Source organism: Pinus tabuliformis, chromosome 5_1 (assembly GCF_031772625.1).
Source record: "Pinus tabuliformis cultivar Carrire ecotype Pingquan chromosome 5_1, CPIR1, whole genome shotgun sequence".
Classification (NCBI taxonomy): Eukaryota; Viridiplantae; Streptophyta; class Pinopsida; order Pinales; family Pinaceae; genus Pinus; species Pinus tabuliformis.
The window spans coordinates 163,780,679-163,801,408 of NC_142305.1; the positions used below are offsets into that span (position 1 = coordinate 163,780,679).

Genomic DNA, 20,730 nt, shown 5'->3' on the forward strand with positions numbered 1-20,730 from the left:
CAATGGTTCTTTATCTTCTTGAAAAATTTTCCATGTTTTTTTGGGTCCCAAACTTCTAGGGCTATTTTGAGGCCCTATATGATGTTTTTTTGCAATTTGGGGGGTTAGGGGTAACCATGGCATTCCCTAGCCCTCATCGAAAGTTATAGTCATCTAATAGTTCTTTCCAATGAGCTACTATGCACCCCAAATAGAGATTGTATGCAGAAGTTGTGCCCTAGGGAAGTCGATGTACCAACTAACCACTTCGCGACCCATAAAACTTTTAGCATTCCATATTCTAAAATAAGATTTTGGAGCTATAAAATTCTTTCTTTATTTTAAAAAGCCATTATTTTAATATCTTATAATAACTTTTGTAAATACATGTAGCCATCATCTCTCTCTTAAAAAATAAATACACCATTCTAACCCATTTATTTTATTTTTTAATAAAAATTAGATTTTTACCATGTTATTGTGCTTTCTAAATGTACACTATCTCAAAATTGAAAATTGACTTAATATTTCAAAATACACTCCGAAATAACATCTCTAATATTATATATATAAAAAAGCTCCGGGTGTCAACCGGTTGTGATTCCTCCGAGCAGAGAGGAGAGAGATTTTGGTTTGGGTCTAGGGTTTGAAGAAGTTAAGTAAATTTAAACAATGTAGGGTTCCGAAATACGGTCTCTTTCTTTCCTCACATCGAAAATAATAATATTGGAGCCTCTCTGCTATCAGCTAACCGAAATAGCGAACGCAGAGACTCGAACAATGGCAACCACCACCAAGAAGACTGTGAGTAAAATGCACATTCACGCACTATCCAAATCCTCAAAATTGTATTTTAGCGTATGCAGTGTCGGGATCTCAAATAGCTGCTTGTGAAAATGTAATTTTATTCATTTTTGTTATTTATGCTATGCATTCTGTTGCAGAAGAAGACTCATGAGAGCATCAACAACAGGCTTGCCCTTGTAATGAAGAGTGGCAAGTACACTCTGGGTTACAAGACTGTTCTCAGGTCCCTCAGGACTTCCAAAGGTGCTTTCAATAAACTATCTTTGAATCCATGTACTGTATACAGCTTTTAGGCACCTAATAACTTCAAAGCCGAGCTCTCAAGGCACTCCGCAGTCAAAACCATAAAGTTTAATATGGGTATGGTGATTTAAAGGCTCCGGCATGTATATCATATGACCTATTGTTTGTGATTGCAGCACATTGTTAGGCAGAATGTCCATTTAGCTGTCAATTCAACATAGACTGGATTGCAGCAACAGTAGATTGTACCGCTTTTTCCTCCTACACTGCATCTTCCCTAAATTTGGTATTTACATCCTTTAGAGGTGCCCCGCGTTTTTATTCACTCCCCACCTTGTGATTGTTTGTCTTTACGACGCCTTCTTAATTGCACATTTACTGACGATCAAAGTGGCATGTCTTCGGTTGAGGATTTGTTGTGATTGTTGCCTTTGTGATGTCTGTTTAATTGCAAGCATACTGGAAATCAAAGTGACATACCTCTGATTGAGGATTTGGTTCTATCTTAACATTATTATGACGATTCTTTGTAAATTTGGTAAAATTTTATTGGATGCATTTTTGTGATGGTTAAGGTGACCATTCTTTGTAAAATTGGTACAATTTTATCTGCTGTAGTGTTTTTATGATGCGAAGGGTAGCTGGATTTATTCATCGCAAATTAAAGCAACCATACTTATAGTTTCTACAGAGACAATTTTTTTTTTCAAGGAAAGCCTCGTAGGATGCCCCTCTTCCCTGGAATATCCAGATGGAGGGCAGCTGAATCAGCCGCAACAATAAAGGGTAGGTTAGTTGCCCCGAGGGACTTGACCGAATTTGAACCAGTGAACTATGGTCTGCCCATTTGCAACATGCCTTGGGCAGGGTTCAACCATTTGCCCAAACCCTTGGGGCACCTTTACTATATGTTGCCCAAACCATTTGCATAGGCAAAGGAGTAGAAATTCCTCTGTGTGATCCTGATTTTACTTCAGCTTCAACTTAAACTCTAATATTCTTTTGGTCTAGATTCAAAACCAATACAGACAAATTCCTGAGTCATAACACTAAGCCATGACTGCACTGAGAGAAGCAAGGCACATTCTACAGCCCGAGTGGGGGTGGGAGTGATCCATGGCCTCTTTCCGTGTCTGTGTAAAGTTGTTACATTGAATGTGATCATTGTATTGACTCTTTCCGTGTCTGTGTAATGATGTGAATCTAGATGTTGCATCAACACTTTCTGTGTCTGTACAACTTTACGTTGGGTGCAGAGATTATGAGTATGAAACGTTGACCTTCGCAAGCTCACGGTGCATATCGGACCTGGGCTTATATAGGTCTGGTCTGGTTATGCTACGTAAAGAATTTTAAAAAGAGTCTTGCTGCGGTCAACAAACATAGTCTAATAATTACAAAATTCTTAATGAAATCTTTTTAAAGGAGGTTTATCGAAGGATATTGACAAAAAGTTGGAAATTAGCAAAGAATGAAAATTTTAGAACCAAACCTGCTTTGCACAGTGATGGTGATGGCTTTCTTTAGAATTGCTGGATCAACTTGACTTCTCGTGGGCTTGCTCTTGGATGTATTCTTGTCTTCTCCTCCTTTGGGTTTTTTGACTTGCGTGTTTAAGGTTTTGTTTCAACTTCTAAATTGAATTTGTGTGCCGGCATTGAAATTTAATGTTTGTTTAACTATTCCTTTTTAAAAAATTTTGCTTTTTTATTTTTATTTTAGAACTTACAATAATCCCAGAGAAAATTAAAACATATGTTTCAGAACACAATATTTGGGCAGTTTTGCCTGCATTCTGGTTTCTTTATAATTCACCATAGCATACAAGGTTAATGAAAACACCAAAACATTAACTCAAATAATTTTATTATAATTGCAATTTTAGAGCTCTGTGAGTCTGTGTGCCCTAAGGGGCCCTCTAATAAGGCAAAAATAGGGTTTCAATGAGGTGTTTTTGTTTTTCAAGGCTGGGCCTTGCCAACAAGCTGACACATGTGCTTGACATGTATTTGGCCAGTTCAACCATATTGGCTGAAAAAGCCGATCAGTTTCAGCCTAGTTGTCTGATTTGGTTAATGAAAACAACAAAACATTGACTTAAATAATTTTATTATAAGCGCAATTTTAGAGCTCCGTGCCCTAAGGGGCTCTCTAATAAGGCAAAATTAGGGTTTCAATGAGCTGTTTCTGTCTTTATTTTTTTTCAAGGCTGGGCCTTGCCAACAAGCTGACACATGCTGGCATGTATTGGTCAGTTTGACCATATGGGCTGAAAACTAATCAGTTTCAGCCTAGTTGGTCTGATTTGGCTGAGTCTGTAACCCTGTTTACAAAACCCCAGTTGTTGTTTCATTTCCCTTGGTGATGTGATTGTTTTCAGCTTGTTTATTCAACAAGGAAACCCTAACAAAAATAGGTTCATAGATAATATAGTCTTTTGTAGTGATGATTTTTTAGTTTCAACTAGTTTTATAAACCTCAGATTCTAAAATAGTGGAAGTTATGGTATTTTAAGCTTTAGCATTCGTGTTGCAAGTACTTAGTTCGAATTCAGCAACAATGTTATTTGAGAAATATTTGATAGTGCAAGAAAATATGATAAAATTTTCCATTAAATCAGATCAGTGGTTGACCCCTTCAAGGTGATTTCAATAGGCTGCACTTCAAATAACACTATTTTTTGGAATTCAACATGTTGAGATGTGATTTTTATAGCCATAGAAGCTACTCCAAGATGCCAAAGTGTAGTTGTATCACACTATTGTTTCACACAAATACACTCACACTTGTACCAGAGGCGAAGGCTGAGCAAGGAAGCATAAAGACCCATTTTGTGGGTAATATCCCTAGGATAATTTTTTTCTCCAAGATGGTCCTCAGTCGACAGCCCCTCATAGCCACCAGCTAGCTCATTGTGCCATTTTCTCTGCCACTTGAGCCAGCCATGTGGTCCCTCGCCCATCTTGCCATGATCGTATGATTGAAGGTGGGCCTCCCGAATTTAAAGGTATGCCTTGTCATTTGGAAATTGAGTTTTGTAGTTTGCTTATCATGGACACTTTTGGGCATGGATTAATGGGGGAATTCGGCGGAAAGAATGGGCTAGGTCTGTTCTTTTGTGCCTTAGACCCCTTTTAGAAATTAACCTTAGATTCTAGTCTCGTGGGTCTCTTTTACTGACCATTTGGTTCCAGTGATGGTAATTTCATGGGAAAAACCTGATTTTGGTTGCGTGCGTGGTCCCGTTCCCTTATTTTCTTATTTACTCCCTTTCCATTCATTATTACTCTATTCATCATTTCTCCCGCCTAGGTCCACATTCCTCCATTGGGTCCACATAGGGTTAGCTTGCCCCTTCCCCTTGCCCACACCTTGGGTCATGGCCTGGAATGAAGCCCAGAGGTTGATACAGCTGAAAAGAAAGATAAAAGCATATATGACCACATTCAACAGGAAAATGTACCACAAAATGCAAAAGATGGTCGGGACAAATCCATTTAGCACGTGGGCAAAAGCCAATACATGAGATCTACCCCATCATCACGGCCCTCACTCTGGTTCCTACAAGTTCTGTGAGCTTTCTTCATCATATAGGAACCCATGATTGTCCCAACTTCTGGTGGGCAATGAACCGCCCCACCTTAAATAGGGGAATTCACTGCTATATCTTATACATCATGCTCTAACCCCTTAAGCCTCGAGCAATTAATCAAAGAAAATCATAAAAAGGCAAAAGGCATAAAAAGAAGGGTGGAAAAATCAAGGCCGAGGCACCTCATGTACCACGATTTCTCCCTCTTACACATTATGAACCCAAGTGTGGGCTTCCCTCTTATTAGCTACCCTTGTAACTGAACATGTGACCCATGGCTGCCCCTTCTCATTCCCTACTTCATTCATCTATCTGTCACATGCCACCACCTTTTGAAGGATGTACCTTGACTATATTATCCCCTTTAGAAGTAGAAACCACCTAATAGGATTATTGGTTAACCCCATTTGGAGTTTAGGAGACATTGGCACATCTTGAAGCCCATTATGGAAGGGCAGACTATTATGAAGTCCCCACCTATGGTCCATGATTAGGTAAGCTCATTTACTCGATTTCTCTAATGACTTGTTATACTGGAAGGCTAGGGGATGCATTGGATCTTATGCAAGATTGCAAATAGTTTCCGTCTTGGGTTTGGTCTCCTTATACGGGGCCCTAATTGTTGATTTCTGGTAGCATCAGATGTGCTCTAAGCCTCAAAATTTGCAGGGAGGCTAGGACACATGTATTCCAGAATATCCAGAGATCGTTTTGGGAAATTCCAGCGGAGACAGTTTTATTAAAATAATTAATTATTTTTTAATGGATGCCTAAGTCTAAACTTAGGAAATTAAAATAATTAAAGGGTATTAATTAAACTGGGGGTGAAACTTCTAGAAGAAGACGAGGATCAAGCCAAAATGATTTGAGCCATTGATTAGAATCTAATATGGGTTGTTGATTGATCAACGAGAGGATTATAAGAAGAGGATTGATGGGCATTTGGAAAACACATCGAGTGAGAGATCAAAGATCGATTTTCTCAAGAGAGCAACATAGTAGTTGCCGGAGAAGGTGATCGAGGAGATTTCTTGTAGTGAGGGGCAAGGATAATTTTTCGGAGGAAGTTTTCCTGATCTAAAGAGTGCAAGGCAGAGAGTAGTCCGGAGAGGCAGCGCTAGGCCACGCAGAGGCATCATAGAGCTACGCTGTGGCAGTGTAGAGCTTCAGAGGGAGCTCATATTTTTGTTGGGGAAGAATCAGGTTCTAGTGCTGGAGTCGGGGTCTGAGACTAGGATGCCAAAGCGGCGACGTTTCTCATGAGCAGAGGATCGAGAGGAGATGTAGTGCAGTCCCAATAGTAGCGGCGCAGTAACTGCGTGGGTGTGGCGTAGTACTGCGTAGAGGCAATGTAGAGGCTCATCTCCAGCACAGATCAGTGCCAGATTTCCCAGTGACAGGATGAGATCATCTCACTATCTTTTTGTCCAGTTAGATCTTTGTACAGGATTGCTAGTTTGGGCATCTGAAGAATTGTACTAAAAAATTATTGCATAATAATACAAACCCTTAGTCGCTGCACTGATTTTCCCACACTGGGTTTTTCTGTGGACATTTGTCCAAAAACAACAATGTCACTTTTGTGTGCTATTTCTTTCTTGCTTAGTTCTTGTTTCGACATTATTTAAGTTGTGAAGGCTGCAATTGTATTTATTTCGATATTTACCGTATAGTACTGTAAATAACTTGATTCAGTAGGAGAAATATAATCAATTGTTGTAGTAGTGATTCAGGGATTTCGAATTTTAACACTAATCCTCCAGAGAGCCACATTGGCACATGTAGGGTGAGCGTTGAGAGCCATGGGCCTCCATAGCAGCGGATTGAACTCCATGGATCCCTATAGCCATTCAGAGATTGTTCGTGGTTCACTTATTGGACGAGGAAGATGCGCCTGATCCATCATGCCCAATTGGCCCCAGTCTACACCATACGCTTGGCAGATGATCCAGGACTTGCACGATGACGTGGCACCACCTACACCATCATCCTAGCCCTTGTAGGCGATCTATAGGCATCTTCGATTTGTTTGGAGACCCATGAGGACACTTATGTGTCCCCACATCATTTGGAGCACCACAGGTTATTAAAAAGGGCCAACCTCTTGTCCATTGCTTTTGAGGCTCCTAGTTTTCATTGTGGCACCCACAGACCTCATTAGGCCTCTTAGAGGGCCCTACAACATGCATAGATTATTATTTGACCTCTTGAGAGGTTTACTTTTTCATTTATGAGCTAGTTTGGTGGGCTTGTCACCAAAAGTTGAATTATTAGGACATTATTTTATTTTTGGGGCTTATGAAGGCCAAGGAGGCTAATTCGAACTCCTAAGTTGTGTTTAAATACAAGTGAGATGAGCTCATTTGCTCATCATCACTTTGGTTTGGATCTCATATGTCCCTTGAGATTTTTGCACTTTTTCTAGAGGATGAATTGGAGCTTTATGGATGAATTTTGATATGTGGATATTGGTTTATCTTTTCTTGGAGCTTCTCTCTTGTCAATTGTGAATGGTTGGATATACTCTGTTACATGTAAGTACATGCCTTTTAATGTTATTCTTGTTTACTTTGTCATATACGTTGGAATGGGATTTTTGCATTTCTAGGGCTAATTGTTGCATGCATTTATTGCTTAAAATTGTAGAATTTGTCTTTATTATAACATCTATCAATGTATGGGCCATGTAATATGAGCAAAATCTCCTAGGGGTAATTCTATCAAAGAATTTGACCTTGATAAGCCATTCCTTTTGCACATCGAAGTATAAAAGCTGCAAGGTTGCTTCTTCTTGACCTAGAAGGCAAGCGAAGTGATCTTGAGGCCTCCTTGACTGGGAACCAAGAAATCTTACTCATATTCATCATAGACTCCATTCTCCCAAAGATTAAGGCATTGATCTACCAAGGGTGGTCACTAAAAATCATATTCTTTCACCTCCTTCCAGGTCTAGCCAAGTTGGGGTACCTAGGGCATTAATTTCCCCACAAGCTAGCCACCAAAAAAGTTCGATCTCCAAGGGTCTCCTACGCTGGCCTTTCCTCGAGCTCTCCTCCACTTTTGAAGCCATTCCAATGGTGGAATTGAGAGAAAAGCCAAGCCCTAGCTCCAGGATCAAATCTTGCCCTGCTATCCCCAAGGCTAGTATTTTATAGGGTCAAAACAACATCTTCAAGTGAAATTATTTCTTTGATCCTTTTTCCCACCTTGTCTATGGTAAGAATATCATTGGTTGCTACATACTTTCTTCATATACTAGACCGGGTCCACTTGACCTTGTGTGGTCCCTCTCATTTGAAAGATCATTCTTCAAGAACCATTGGGTATACCCCTTCTAACAAGGATTTAGGGATTGGGGAACCCCTTCATAAGTCTTGTCCCATAAACCTAACCCTCGAATCCTCTCTTACTTTCCCTAGAATACATAGCACCTTTGCTTAGGAAGCAAGCAAGCTCCATCCTTCAAACTCCTCTGGGAAAGGGTTTATTTGGGTCACTCATATCCATTGATTTATCCTTCATTAGTGACTCCATACATACCGGGTTTCCTCCCAGCGGTGAAAGGTTGTAAATAGAAGGGAGCCTTAATTGAGGTTACAGTGGGCTAAGTCTCCATTTGTTGCCCTTGGCCTACCATTTGCCCTTTAGGGATCCCCCTTAGGTCCCCTGCTAGTTTGAGCGGTAACAGACCCTGCAACCAATCAACCATTATGTTAGTAGGAGACACAACTCTCTTGTGGCTGCCCCCATTGGCATAAGGATCATGGGGACTACATGTTGTTGTGCACCAGTGCGCACAACTAATGTGGGATAACACACAAGACAAGACTCTTTTAATTAAATAAATATGCGTGAACATTTTTTCCCTATAAAACATATTATCCACTTACTACCATCTTAAAAAGCTGAATGTAATCTCACAAATGTGACTGAGACTAACTAGATAGGGAGTGCCTTTTAATGTGACCAACCCGGGATAGAAAGGGAGGTGCTTTTAATGTGATCTAGGCTAAATAGAAAGGGAGTGACTGAGAATTGCATGAAATGATTTAACTATGAAATAGTTTAGGGTTCAATTTTTTTTTCTTATTCATAATAGGCCCAATGCCAATCATTGATTTGAACCACATAAGAATGCTTCGGCGAAAATTTCAATGTAGAGTTGGTATAAATGGGGCCATCCCCAAGGATATGGACACACTCTGCATGAGTAAAGGCCTGAGGGAAGGCTTCCAAAGTCAAATGGAAGAACTTGATAGCAACAGATGTTTTCATCTCCTGTTCTCAGAGAATTTGATAGCAGAAAACATTCGCTGTGGACAATGCCTTGTTCTCGGTCTCATGTTTGTATTGATAAGGTGCCTCTATTTGCTTGTTTGCAGTCAACAGTGGACATGGTGATTAACTTTGCTGTATTTAATTGCCAGTTCTTACTGATAGCTCATTTTCATTTTTTTTTTTAAAAAGTGGCAATTTGCTTATATTTGTTGATCCTCTTTGCCTATTTAGTGGGTCCACTGTTTTCTTAAATTCATTATCGTGGTGTTCCTTCCAGTTTCTGTGTTTTGATGTAATACTTTCCTTGCTTATAATTCCATGCAGCACTGTTTTCAGTTCCCCCCTTATTTGATTGATTCCTACAGGCTGGTAATGATGGAAGCTGTTGCCTATATTTACCTCGTAAAAATGTAAAATGGAAAGGGGAGAGGGTTGACAGTATGTCATATCTTCTTGGAATGCGAGATATCTATGGAGGTTCTGAAAGTGCTAGAGTGTTCCTCAAACTCTCCTGATGTTTTTAGGTCATGCATGTTTTGACAGCATTTAGATACTGAATTAAGTGTTGCAATATATTTGGAAATCTCTCGTGGGGTTTTTAAGCCGTAGAAATTCTCATATGTACTATTTACATGCATAGTGATAGCAAGTATCTTTGAATATGTAAAGAGTATAAACCTAAATCTTTTTGTCTTGATGCTGCAGGGAAGCTTATAATAGTTTCTAATAATTGCCCTCCTCTGCAAAGATCAGAAATTGAGTATTATGCCATGCTTGCAAAAGTTGGAGTGCATCATTTCAATGGAAGTAAGTTTTGAGCTTTTATGAATTTATTAAACTTCATGACTGCATTTTAATGAAACGTTGTGAAGTGATATGGCATTTTTTTCCCTTATCTATGCTCTCTACATGTGATCTTTAGCCATGTATAGTGTTGTACTTTTAAGGACTCCAAGATTTTGTGGCCAAATTTTGGTTTGTGTTCAGTTCAAACCATGCAATATTTGTCTCTGCCATTAGAATTGAGTTGATGACAAGCTAAGTCACCTGACACGGGGATTCGAGACACGTAGGATTCGGGATTCGTGGTGTCGGATTCGGGACACGCTGACCCCCTGGAACAGGACACGTTATATATTATTTTATTAATATATATATATATATATATATATATATATATATTAAAAATTAGATATTATCATATTTCTTACACAAATTTTAATTAATGATACAAATTTATTGATTTCAAACATAGATCTTCATCTATAGCTATTAGCATGCATAATACATACAAAATTCAAATAAATGTCAGTGGTACTGGTCACATAAATGATAAATCTATTAAAAATTTAAATCATGATTCATAATTCATAACTGAAAGACAACTTACAACTACAAGATAGTAAGATAAACACACTGACAACTGTAGTTTTCTCATTAAGTCATCAAATCAAAATGTGTTACATAGGTAGTGTTGGTGCAATGCCAATGGCAAATAGAAATAGAAAATATAAAACAACTACAGGTATACAAGCCTCAAGGCATCAATCAGCATCAGAATCAGCATCACTGTCCCCATCATCATGGTCCCCACTGCTCTCCTCTACATCCTCCTCCTCCCCTGTATCCATAGTCGCCTTTGCATCTGCTGGTATGGAGGCTGGGCCCTCTAAGTCATAAAATCTAACAGGCTCTAGCACTGGATCATTGAGATCCATGTTGGCCAATGCCAACTCAACAATGGTGTCCAGACCCATATCATCAGGAACAGTGTTACTTGGGAGCGGGAGTGAAAGAGGGGAGCGGGAGCGAAAATGGGAGCGGGAGCGACATATTCAGAAGCTCTTGGTTTGCTGCTCTTGATTAAATACGAGTTCCATACCCTAATACATGAAAAAATTCAATGGAAACATTGCAATCCCCCAATCCTAAAATCCTGAAAAACTGATCAGTCTGCTGGATTTTGAATGAAATCTAAAATTCTACTTTCTCCATATGAAATCCAATGAGGCCGGAACCACTCTCAAACATCCTGAGTCATTTCATGGTAATGTTAAAAATTTAAGTAAAAGGATGAAAATGAATAGCATATCAATACTAGGGCCTAGACTTGATTATGAAGCTGCCAAAATGCTCTACTCCTTGCTGCAACAGCACAAATCACTTACCAAATGAAAATATTAATGAGCAAACACGCCCTTCTCATACCCGCGCTGAGCTTAGCAAGTCCTGGAAACCGGACACGTGTCCTAAAATCGCGACACGGCCCTGAAAATTGCGACACGCCCTCGGACACGACGTGTCCTGTGATTTGGACACGAATCCAGACCGAATCGTGTCGGATTCGCCGGATTCAGGATTCACAGGGGGTTTAGGACGAATCCGGTTTCCTAGATGACAAGGCATGTTGTCTAGGGGTGAGCTTTCAGTCTTTTTAGTGATATATTCATTGGCTTTGTTTTCATCTCTCAACTGGTTCTCCTACAGTGTCTGGACTCTATATTACTCTCGTGGCAATAAATTCTGCTATCCTCTGTAACCTCAATAAATATCATTGAAACAATCACATTGCTATCCTTCAGTAGGGAGAGTTGTAGGGAAACTAATGAATGTTGGTATCCTAGAGTAGGAAATCCACCAAGTATGGCAAAAAGAAACTAATTTTTCATTATGTGAAATATCACATGCTTGAGAATGCTAGATTGGCAGTGATAAGTTTTTATAACATGAATTGGGCTGCTTTCTTTGGATCTCTAGGTTGTTTTTTTGTCTTTTTATCTGATGATACGTCACTAACAGTCAATTTATTCATTATATGATATGACAGATAACGTGGATTTGGGGACTGCATGTGGTAAATATTATCGTGTGAATGTTCTTAGCGTAACAGATCCAGGTAATTACAACCAACAGGGTTTGAAGTTCCCAATTTCCAGGAATAGATTTGCCTATTTAACAATATTTGCTAAACCAAACTTATTTTGTTCTGTTGGTGAGTTACTTCTCCTGTCTTGTTCGTACTTACAGGTGACTCTGACATTATCAAGACAATGGAATGATTGGAATAATTGGACAGATGGCCTTTCTTTTCAGTTTAAAATTCTCAAGAAGACTGGTGGAGAAGTCCCCAGTCAAATTTTCTCAGCCACAAGCATATTATATGATTTTACGATGTTGCAGTGAGATTAATCACTATTTTTTCCTCACAGCTCATCAGAGTTTGGTGTCAGATTGATTTTTAAATTGTATTACTAGTTTATTTGAGTTAAAAGGCTATTGTATTTGTGCAGCCTTGTGTTGATCGCTTATGAGGGAATGTTTTATGATTTTAAACTATCCTGTGTCATGTGGTCTTTTTCAAGTTGGCCTGTTGTGTAGGAATAAAAGTTTAGTAAATTACTTCACTTATTCGGTAAGTTTTTATGTGTTTCTTCAAGAAGTGCCTTTTGCTTGTTTGGCACTTCATAAGTTTGTTTATGGGAAGATTAATGTATTGCTTGTTATTTAGTTTATTGAAGGGTTCTGAGATTTTTATGATGCATGCTTTTTCAGTTTCTGCTTCAGATATCATGCGGGTATTAATATTGATGTTAGTGAATTGGCAGGGTATATTCAAATCCAGTGCTTTTCCATTATGATCCGAATTTTATATGCTTTTTGGATTTTGTATGTTCCACCTATGATTTATTCGGGCATCTCCATGATGAGCAGCGCATACTATTTGATATGCGCAATCAATTGCTTCCATGCAAAACTCACTCTTGTCGTCACTTAGAGAGACTGAGTGGCCAAGTTCATTTATGGAAGGCATACATTTATGGATGTTTTAATTGACCCTGTCCATGGTACCGCTCCATTGAATGCTTGGTCATATTCGTTCTTTTCATTCTGGTGTGTACCTCCCTTTAGCTACACATAAACCTCACTGCGGGCAGCCCAAAATGCTATCGTTTTTTTTCTTCTTGCAGTGTTCGGCTGACTACTCGAGCACTGGCAATCCATGAACATCAGTGTGGTTTATTAGACAGTCTCTTTCTTTTGAAGTCTGGCAGTCATATTTTTGTGTGCTCATGCATTAATGTTCTAGATAAATAAAAGTGTCCTAGAAATCCTGGACAGGAATATACATTGTAAGTGCATTGTAGACTGTAGTTGGGCTCTCCAACAGAAAGGAGTACAACCCTCATAAATCACAGAGTTGTATGAATTGTCTTCCTAATTGAGAATGGTCTATTTTGCTTTTCATAAACCAGAAGTCTGTTTCTTGCTTCTCATGGCGCTCTTCCCCTTTTGCAGTATGGGTTAGACTTTTGAGCCTAGATGCTCGTAGAGCCTTAGCCGTGGCACTTCCTGAATCAAGAATAGTAATTTTAGAAACATTTCAAGTTTACATATTTGGATTTTTCAGGTGTAGCTGTATCACTATATTCTTTTAATGTATCTACCTCTTACAGATAATGATTCTTGCTTTGTACTGGTTTATAGGTTTGCTTTCAATTTTTGTGGCAAACTTTAGGGAACCTTTCTCAATTTTGAAATCTCAAATTAAAGTTACTTTTTCTTTCAGTCACTGTGCTTCATCATACACAATTTCATTTCATATTAGAGCTTCATCTGCAACCACACGGGTTTTATATTCATTAACAAATGCCTACATATCTATGTACCTAGCATTGATAACTGGTTTGGCAACGCAAGATTTTGCTTACTTCGATTATCTGGTTTAGAAGGGAGATAACCATGCCACACTACAAGTGTGCCTTTGTCCAAATGTTTTAGCCTGAATAAAAGGAGATGTTTTCTGCGGTATGGATTCGTAAAACACAAACAGATTGTATTCTTCCTTCGTGAAGATGTAACATATGTTCCGTTAGAAATCAATATACACGTGACATTCAAAAGCCAAAATGGGTATACTGGACCCCTCTCCCTATCTGTGTTTGCTTGCCCAAGTTAAAGAATATGGTACCTTCCCTATAAAGGGCATTCTTTGCTGAAACTTTGAGAGCCAAATTTATCTAAATTCTAAAACTTAGGTTCAAGGTAAATATTACTCTCTTGACAACATCCCCGGAGGAGATGCTTGTTAATCTGATAACAACCCACACTCTTCTGCAAACTTTTGAATAATCCACGTAGTCCCCTAAAACCTCCATTTCACCGAAGCAGATAGAATGTTCTAAAGAACAACGCAGCCCCAAATTTGTTCTGACAACTTAGCAAGTCAACATATTATGCTTAATCTCATTATGAGCGTGGGAGGCTGCATAATATCTATTCGTAAGCTTGGTACGTTGACTAGAGATGCTTTATTTCTGAAGTGTTGTAAAATACCCATCACTGCAATACTCCCGATCCCACCCTAATACTCGATCCTTGTACCTTTTTACCTCCCATTTCACTTCATTTTAGATGACATGCTGCTTTTTACCAATTGGTTGAAATGAATTTCGTCGTTGAGGTCTTTGTATCAATAATAAGGGCCCACAGTTTTGCGTAGAAAGTGATTTTTTATTCGAAATCGGTCATTTTTTTCCAAAAAAATTCGACCACAGGAGTGTTTGAATCGCTTTTTGTTAGCTGAAATGGATTCAGCACCATTGGCATTTGAAACCCTGGCTATTCAAAACTGTTTGCGTGAATTTACCAAAATTACTGCCAAATTTTATTAAAATCCAGCTAGAATTTCCACTAATTTCCTGGGAAAAATGTATCCTCGTTACTACTACTCTAATAGAAGACTTCTCAATCTCAATCTCAATCTCTTTTAAATAGGCGCTAGCTTTTTAGAAGACTTTCCAATCCCTTTTAAAATAGGCGCTAGCTTTCTAGAAGACTTTCCAATCCCTTTTAAAATAGGCGCTAGCTTTTTCGAAGACTTTCCAATCCCTTTTAAATAAGCGCTAGCTTAATCAAACAATCATTAAAAATTTCTGACTTGTAGCCGTATCAATTAATATGATGCATGTGGATGGTTTTTTTGGTTTTGTTTTTATTCGTTTTTATTTTTTGTTTAATGAATTTTTTCGCAGAGGGAGATTTAGTACTGTGTCCCTCATATTCCATCATTGATGATAGCCCGCATGCAGTTGTTTGTGTACACCCATTGTCAAGTTGCTTTATCCATTGAGTACCATAGAGATCATGTTTAGGAGCACTTGACCTTGAAATTTCGCAGGCCTTGGTTGCATTGACTATAAAATGACCACAGGGGCTTTATCTTGTTTAAGAGCAACTGGTCTTGAAATGTGAAAGACTTATCCTGCATTGGCAATAATAGAGACCTCAAAGGTCAAAGACCCGTATTGCATTGACAATAATAGAGACAACATGTGTGTAGAATTTTGATTTGGGTTGCAAGAGTGTGTAAAGATGCATTACCCCTAATTACCCCTCATTATCCCTCATGGTCTTTATAACCTATGTATTTTTATTTTTATTTTATTTTTTGTTTTTTTAAACATTTTATTTAAGTACTGCTATTTAAAAAACTGTTGATGGCTCATTAAATCAGTAATAGTTTAATTGATGGTTACTTGGTTGATCTTGCTAGTAGTCGTATGTGTTGGACACCTAATTCTCTATGGGTTGGTGTAGAATATGAACAACCATGAGGGTCCAAGAGACTTTGGGATGTGGAACCCAATGGTCACACGAATGTACTATAAATGTATATTATTGTCAAATAATAGATGTACTCTTCTGCTTATCTTTAATATTCTGTTGCTACCATGTGTGTGTTTAACATGGTATCAGAGCGGACGATCTCTGGTCCTGCTTTAATTTGAGCCACTTGTTTTGTGGCCATTTTTGTCTTGCCATTTTGAATTTGCTCAGTCGTTTCTCTGTAATAATCTGCTAAAAAAAAGTTGATACAACATTTTTGTACCTTCATTCTTGTCAAGTGTTACGTTGAGTTTTCCTTCTCTCTGGTGTGTAAGGGATTGAATTTTTCTGCCTTCAAAATAGGAGAAGAAATCGTGCATTGGCTTTGGAAGGCTCATTGGGTCTAGGCACTGCTCTTGTTCCTTTAACGCTCCCTTCTCTGCAACTCCCTATCTCCCTAATGCTTTGTTTTGTTCTCACTCGTCAGAACTATTACCTCTGACACCAGAACCCTAACGCTACCCAACGTTGGTATCTCTACATACGCTCATTTTTCGTGTCAGGCATTACTCCAGTCTCTCCACCTTTTGTTTGATTCCCAAACCTTGCACCCGCTTAATCCAAAATTATAAAAAAAAAATAGTAGATGCAGGAGTAGAAACATGACCAGAGACATGGACTCCACCATTTGAGTTATTGTCTATGTTTGTGATCAGAGAAGAGGCGAAATTGTGAATGTCAATTGAAAGACTCAGAATACGGTGGAGGCAGGAGGAAAGCTCAAAAGGGAATTTGCACTGTGCTTGTCAAATTCAGTCGAGCTCTCTTCGATTTGCTATTTGCAGGTTTAATGACCCAAATTGCATGTCTATTAAAAAAATTTGATATTCATTGCCAGTGTAGGAGCTTCGACGCACTAGCCAGTGATAAAGCCCAGAGCTCATCAACAATTGCGACGACATTGGAATATTCATTGACGACGTTGATACAGTCGACACCCCAAACTAAGAATGTGTCTCCCAGCAATGATAACTAGCAATTGAAGGTGTTTCTGGCCAATATATAGAACGTCTCAACTATTTTTGGCTCTGGTTCACCTTGCAACAATTCACATGCCACAACCATTGGATTTTCTGTGTTGGTCCGTCTATGACCAAATCTACTCGAAGATTTTGCTTTAAAATGCTCACAAGGTCGGCAATGTGGAGTTTCAGTTAGTTTGCGCTGTTGTAATTTGTTGTTGCGTTGGTTCTATTTTGTGTGTCATGGACATGAGAGGCCAAGTGGTGCATGCACTGAGCAAGACGACTATGATATCTGTTTGTGCATTTATTTCATATGGTTTGGATGTGCAAAGACACCGTTGGACCGAGCTTAAGGTGAACACCTTTTTGTGTGCATGTTATGCTCTTAACCTGCAAAAGATACCCAAATATAGAATATGCGAAGAAAGATACCCATAACATAGAATAGTGAGAGACAACAACAAATATTTTATTATTCAGAAAGCAATGTTCATTGGTCTCTTCGAGGGGGCAACCTCCAATAGTGCAGAGCTCGATACAAAAATAAGACACGATGCTCCTTGCAGGGAGTCTCTATCCTTTATATATGACTCATACATGCAATACCATGGATCAATACCATGGGTTTTATTAATACCATCTATAATACCATGGCCCATTTGCAACTAACTGTGGTCCTGTCATTGATTGCGGGTTAACCACTTACAATTATTAATATGGGCTTTATTGACTCTTTACTATGACTCGATCCCATTACATAAATAAGGGGGTTAGGATTCTACGTCAGTTAGTAAGGCCAAAGGACCTGTAAAGACTTTATGAGCAGCATGATTTGTCTAGTCTTGCTACAAGTATGACAGTAAAGTTGCCACTGTCTTTGACAGTAAACTTCCCATCTCCATTGTTCACAAGCAAAGTGGAATTATTTCCATAGAAAGTAGAAAATTGATGGCATTCGTGTCATCCACCTTCACAAGTGCGGCAATCACTCCAAGGTTGGTAAGTCGTAGGTATTCAAATGGTCGTGTCTTGTTGACAGTGTTTAGAAAGGATATAGATATAAAGATATATGAGCGTTGAGGAAAAGGCTTCTAGTATCAGGATGTGATGCCAAGCACTAAAGAAGAGCTAATGCATTGCAAACATGATTTGAAGCACGATGAGAAATTATCCATGAAAGTCATAGAGTTATCCCTCACCAGAACGCCAATGCCTCTAGTCACCAGAACGCCATTACTGAACCTTTTGAGTCTGCGTAGAATGCAATGTTGAAGCTATTATTATTTCTGCGCTGATATTTTACTCTCCCAATGTGAATTGTTTGCGCTGTTTGAGAGGAAATATCCAACTATTAAATAACTTGGAGTTGCGTAGGGTCTTGGTGCATTGGCATCAACATTTGAATGTTGAGCGTTGAGCATTGAATAAGGCAATCTTTTTGGCATTGTATTGTTCAAAATTGAATGGGGGTGGTTGAAATTCCACGACCTGGAACTATTGTATGCTACTTTGAATACGTTGAAGGCTTGCATATTTCATATGTTCAATCATATTCAATTGTGATTTTGAATTGATTATATATCTTTACGACCTGGCTTATTTATGTATGGCTTGAGATCAAGAATCTATATTTGTGAAATTCACCTTATTTTTTCAATGAAAATGGCTAGAACCAATGAAGTATTAGAGTTCCTCAATGGAGTCATCATTTTGAACTTGTTTCTGTTTAGAACAATGAAACAGACTCCCATAAGCAACAAGTCAATATTGTTGAAGTTGATTCAGATCCAGTGCCCAATAAAGCAACAAAGTTACATGCAGATGCAGAAGTTTAGTTTGCACTTCCCAAGCCCATCACCAGACCTTAGGAAGAGCTTGTCAGCAACAAGCACAGAAATGGTCTTGGATATGGCAAGGACGTGTCCTTTGACATTCCAGACTACTCAAAGACCATTCAGTGTCAGAGTGCTAGATTCTTCATCACAGTTCACCTCCAGTTGTTCTAGATTCTGCCCCTCTTCCACAACAACAGATTGTGAAATGCCAACACTGTGACCGAGTTGGCCATCTGAAAGATCACTGTTTTGATTTTCATCCATGTAAGCATTGTTATAAAACTAGTGATTCTTCAAACAGGTGCTTCAGAAACAAACCTCCTGCAAGAACAAAGATTCATCTTGGATGGATCGCTTCTTGGCAATGGGCATCAACAACCAAGAATATATTTTAGTCATATGTCAAAACTTGTTCTAGAGTATTGAATAGTCTTGCAGTTGAGTTTTCTCCATTATCTCACCTTGTATCTGACAGGGGGGAATTGATGGTCATCTACAAGCTTCAAAGCCACATCAAGTGAGCTTGAGCTGCAACCTGCCACACCAAATTTAGAATTGTAGCCAGAGACAAATATGCCCCTGAGCATGCCTTCAGTTGGTGATACCTCTTCAAAGAATTGGGGACACTTCCTCTAGCAAGAGACTTCAGCTTCTTGCCAGTTTCGGAAGAGTTCCAGGAATTGCATTAAGCATCCCAGAGTTGGTCATCCTTAAACCATCACAGGTTGAGACCTACCTTTTCAAGTTGAGGTTCTCCCTTTTATGCGGGGTGAGACATCCTTTTCATGGTTAAAGGTTTCCCTCTTCAAAACATTAGGAGCACTTCCTCTAGCAGAAGAACTCAACTTCATGCTAGAATTGGAAGAGTTCCGGGAACTGCACTAAGCGTTCTAGTGTTGGTGGTCATCCTTAAACCACCCTTTATACCAACATTTCAGAGAGCACATTCACCCTAGTGCTGCCATGTTTTTTTACACATTTTGTATTACAACTCTCTTCTCGGACTGATACATACCCCTTTGGATTAAGGGGGGAAATGTTGGACACCTAATCCTCTATGGGTTGGTGTAGAATGTGAACAACCATGAGAGTCCAAGAGACCTTGGGATGTGGAACCCAACGGTCACACGAATGTACTATAAATGTATATCATTGTCAAATAATAGATGTACTCTCTTGCTTATATTTAATATTATGTCTCTGCCATGTGTGTGTTTAACAATATGCTTGTTTCAAAGATTAAGTTATGGATGTCTAAGTATGAACTTAATGGAATCACAATAAATTTAGGATGTTGAATTATTTACAGATGATATTTAATATTTAGGATGTTGAGTTATTTACAATTTGATATTTAATGTTTGCTCACAACTAGGGATTTTTTTTGACTTTGATGTTACACAAGTAAGCTATAAGAAGATAATCTAGAATATTTGTTATAACATTAAATGAAGTCATTTTTGATAAATGTTAATTTCACATATACATGAGAGGTGAAGTCACTTTTGATTCATTTCAATTTTCAATTTCATGTATACATTAGAGGTACTTGAAAAGAGTTAATTTTGTTGGCAAAAAAGATTCCCAAATCTGAGTTAGTATAACATATTAATATAATGGTGTGAAGGGTCATTTTTAATCTTGGTGGAACAATGGATCTAGAAGGTTTAGGGTGCATTGAAAACAACCAAGCTAATCTTTTAGCCCTTTTCATTGGTATCTCTCTTGCACTTTCATGGGAGATCAACAAGCTTGTAGTTGTAAGATACTTAGAGTTAATTATCAATGTGGTAAGGAAAAATCATACAAAAGTCCACTCTTTTTTGGAGAGAGCCATAACAAATCGGTAAGCACACAAATTTCAGGTGTTTGAGCTACTTCCACATTTTCAAACAACTTAATGAAAACATATACTTTGGCAATAGAGGCTTCATCTATTTGCCAAGGATTTCTTTACATCTCTTTGGGGAGCCGTGTGCTCAATGTTCTCTAAAAGGTTATGTATTTATTCAAAACTTTGGTTGTGAACTCTGTTAGTCTTCACTATGTCAAATCATTAATCCACTATCCTTTGGGCATGGAATATGTTGTTTCAGGCTTCTCCATGCATGTCCAAATAGAGTTGGCTTGTACTTTTCTATTCTCAGGACAACACGCTCTCTAAAACCAAAGATCCTCTCCATGATTTTGCAAGGCGGTATAATCTACTCATCCCCTCATATGTCTGCGTTGTATTGACCACTCCCTTCTCTCCCATTTTAACATGACAGTGTTGGTTGGGATTGAATATGTAGGGGCCCCTTCACTATGGCTTCTTGGCTAGAGAAGGTTTTGTCTTTTGTTTTAGAGCTCACTCTTCTCATGT

The 20,730-nt window shown here is 38.6% G+C and overlaps 1 protein-coding gene across 1 annotated transcript; it reads left to right on the forward strand.

Moving 5' to 3' along the window:
* The first annotated feature begins 590 nt into the window (after window positions 1-590).
* Window positions 591-12,307, forward strand: LOC149163935 (large ribosomal subunit protein eL30-like). Its single transcript, XM_089431911.1, has 5 exons — window positions 591-783; window positions 924-1,029; window positions 9,605-9,706; window positions 11,727-11,795; window positions 11,927-12,307. The coding sequence occupies exons 1-5, from the start codon at window positions 760-762 to the stop codon at window positions 11,956-11,958; spliced, it is 333 nt and encodes a 110-aa protein (XP_089288037.1). The 5' UTR covers window positions 591-759; the 3' UTR covers window positions 11,959-12,307.
* Window positions 12,308-20,730: the final 8,423 nt, after the last annotated feature.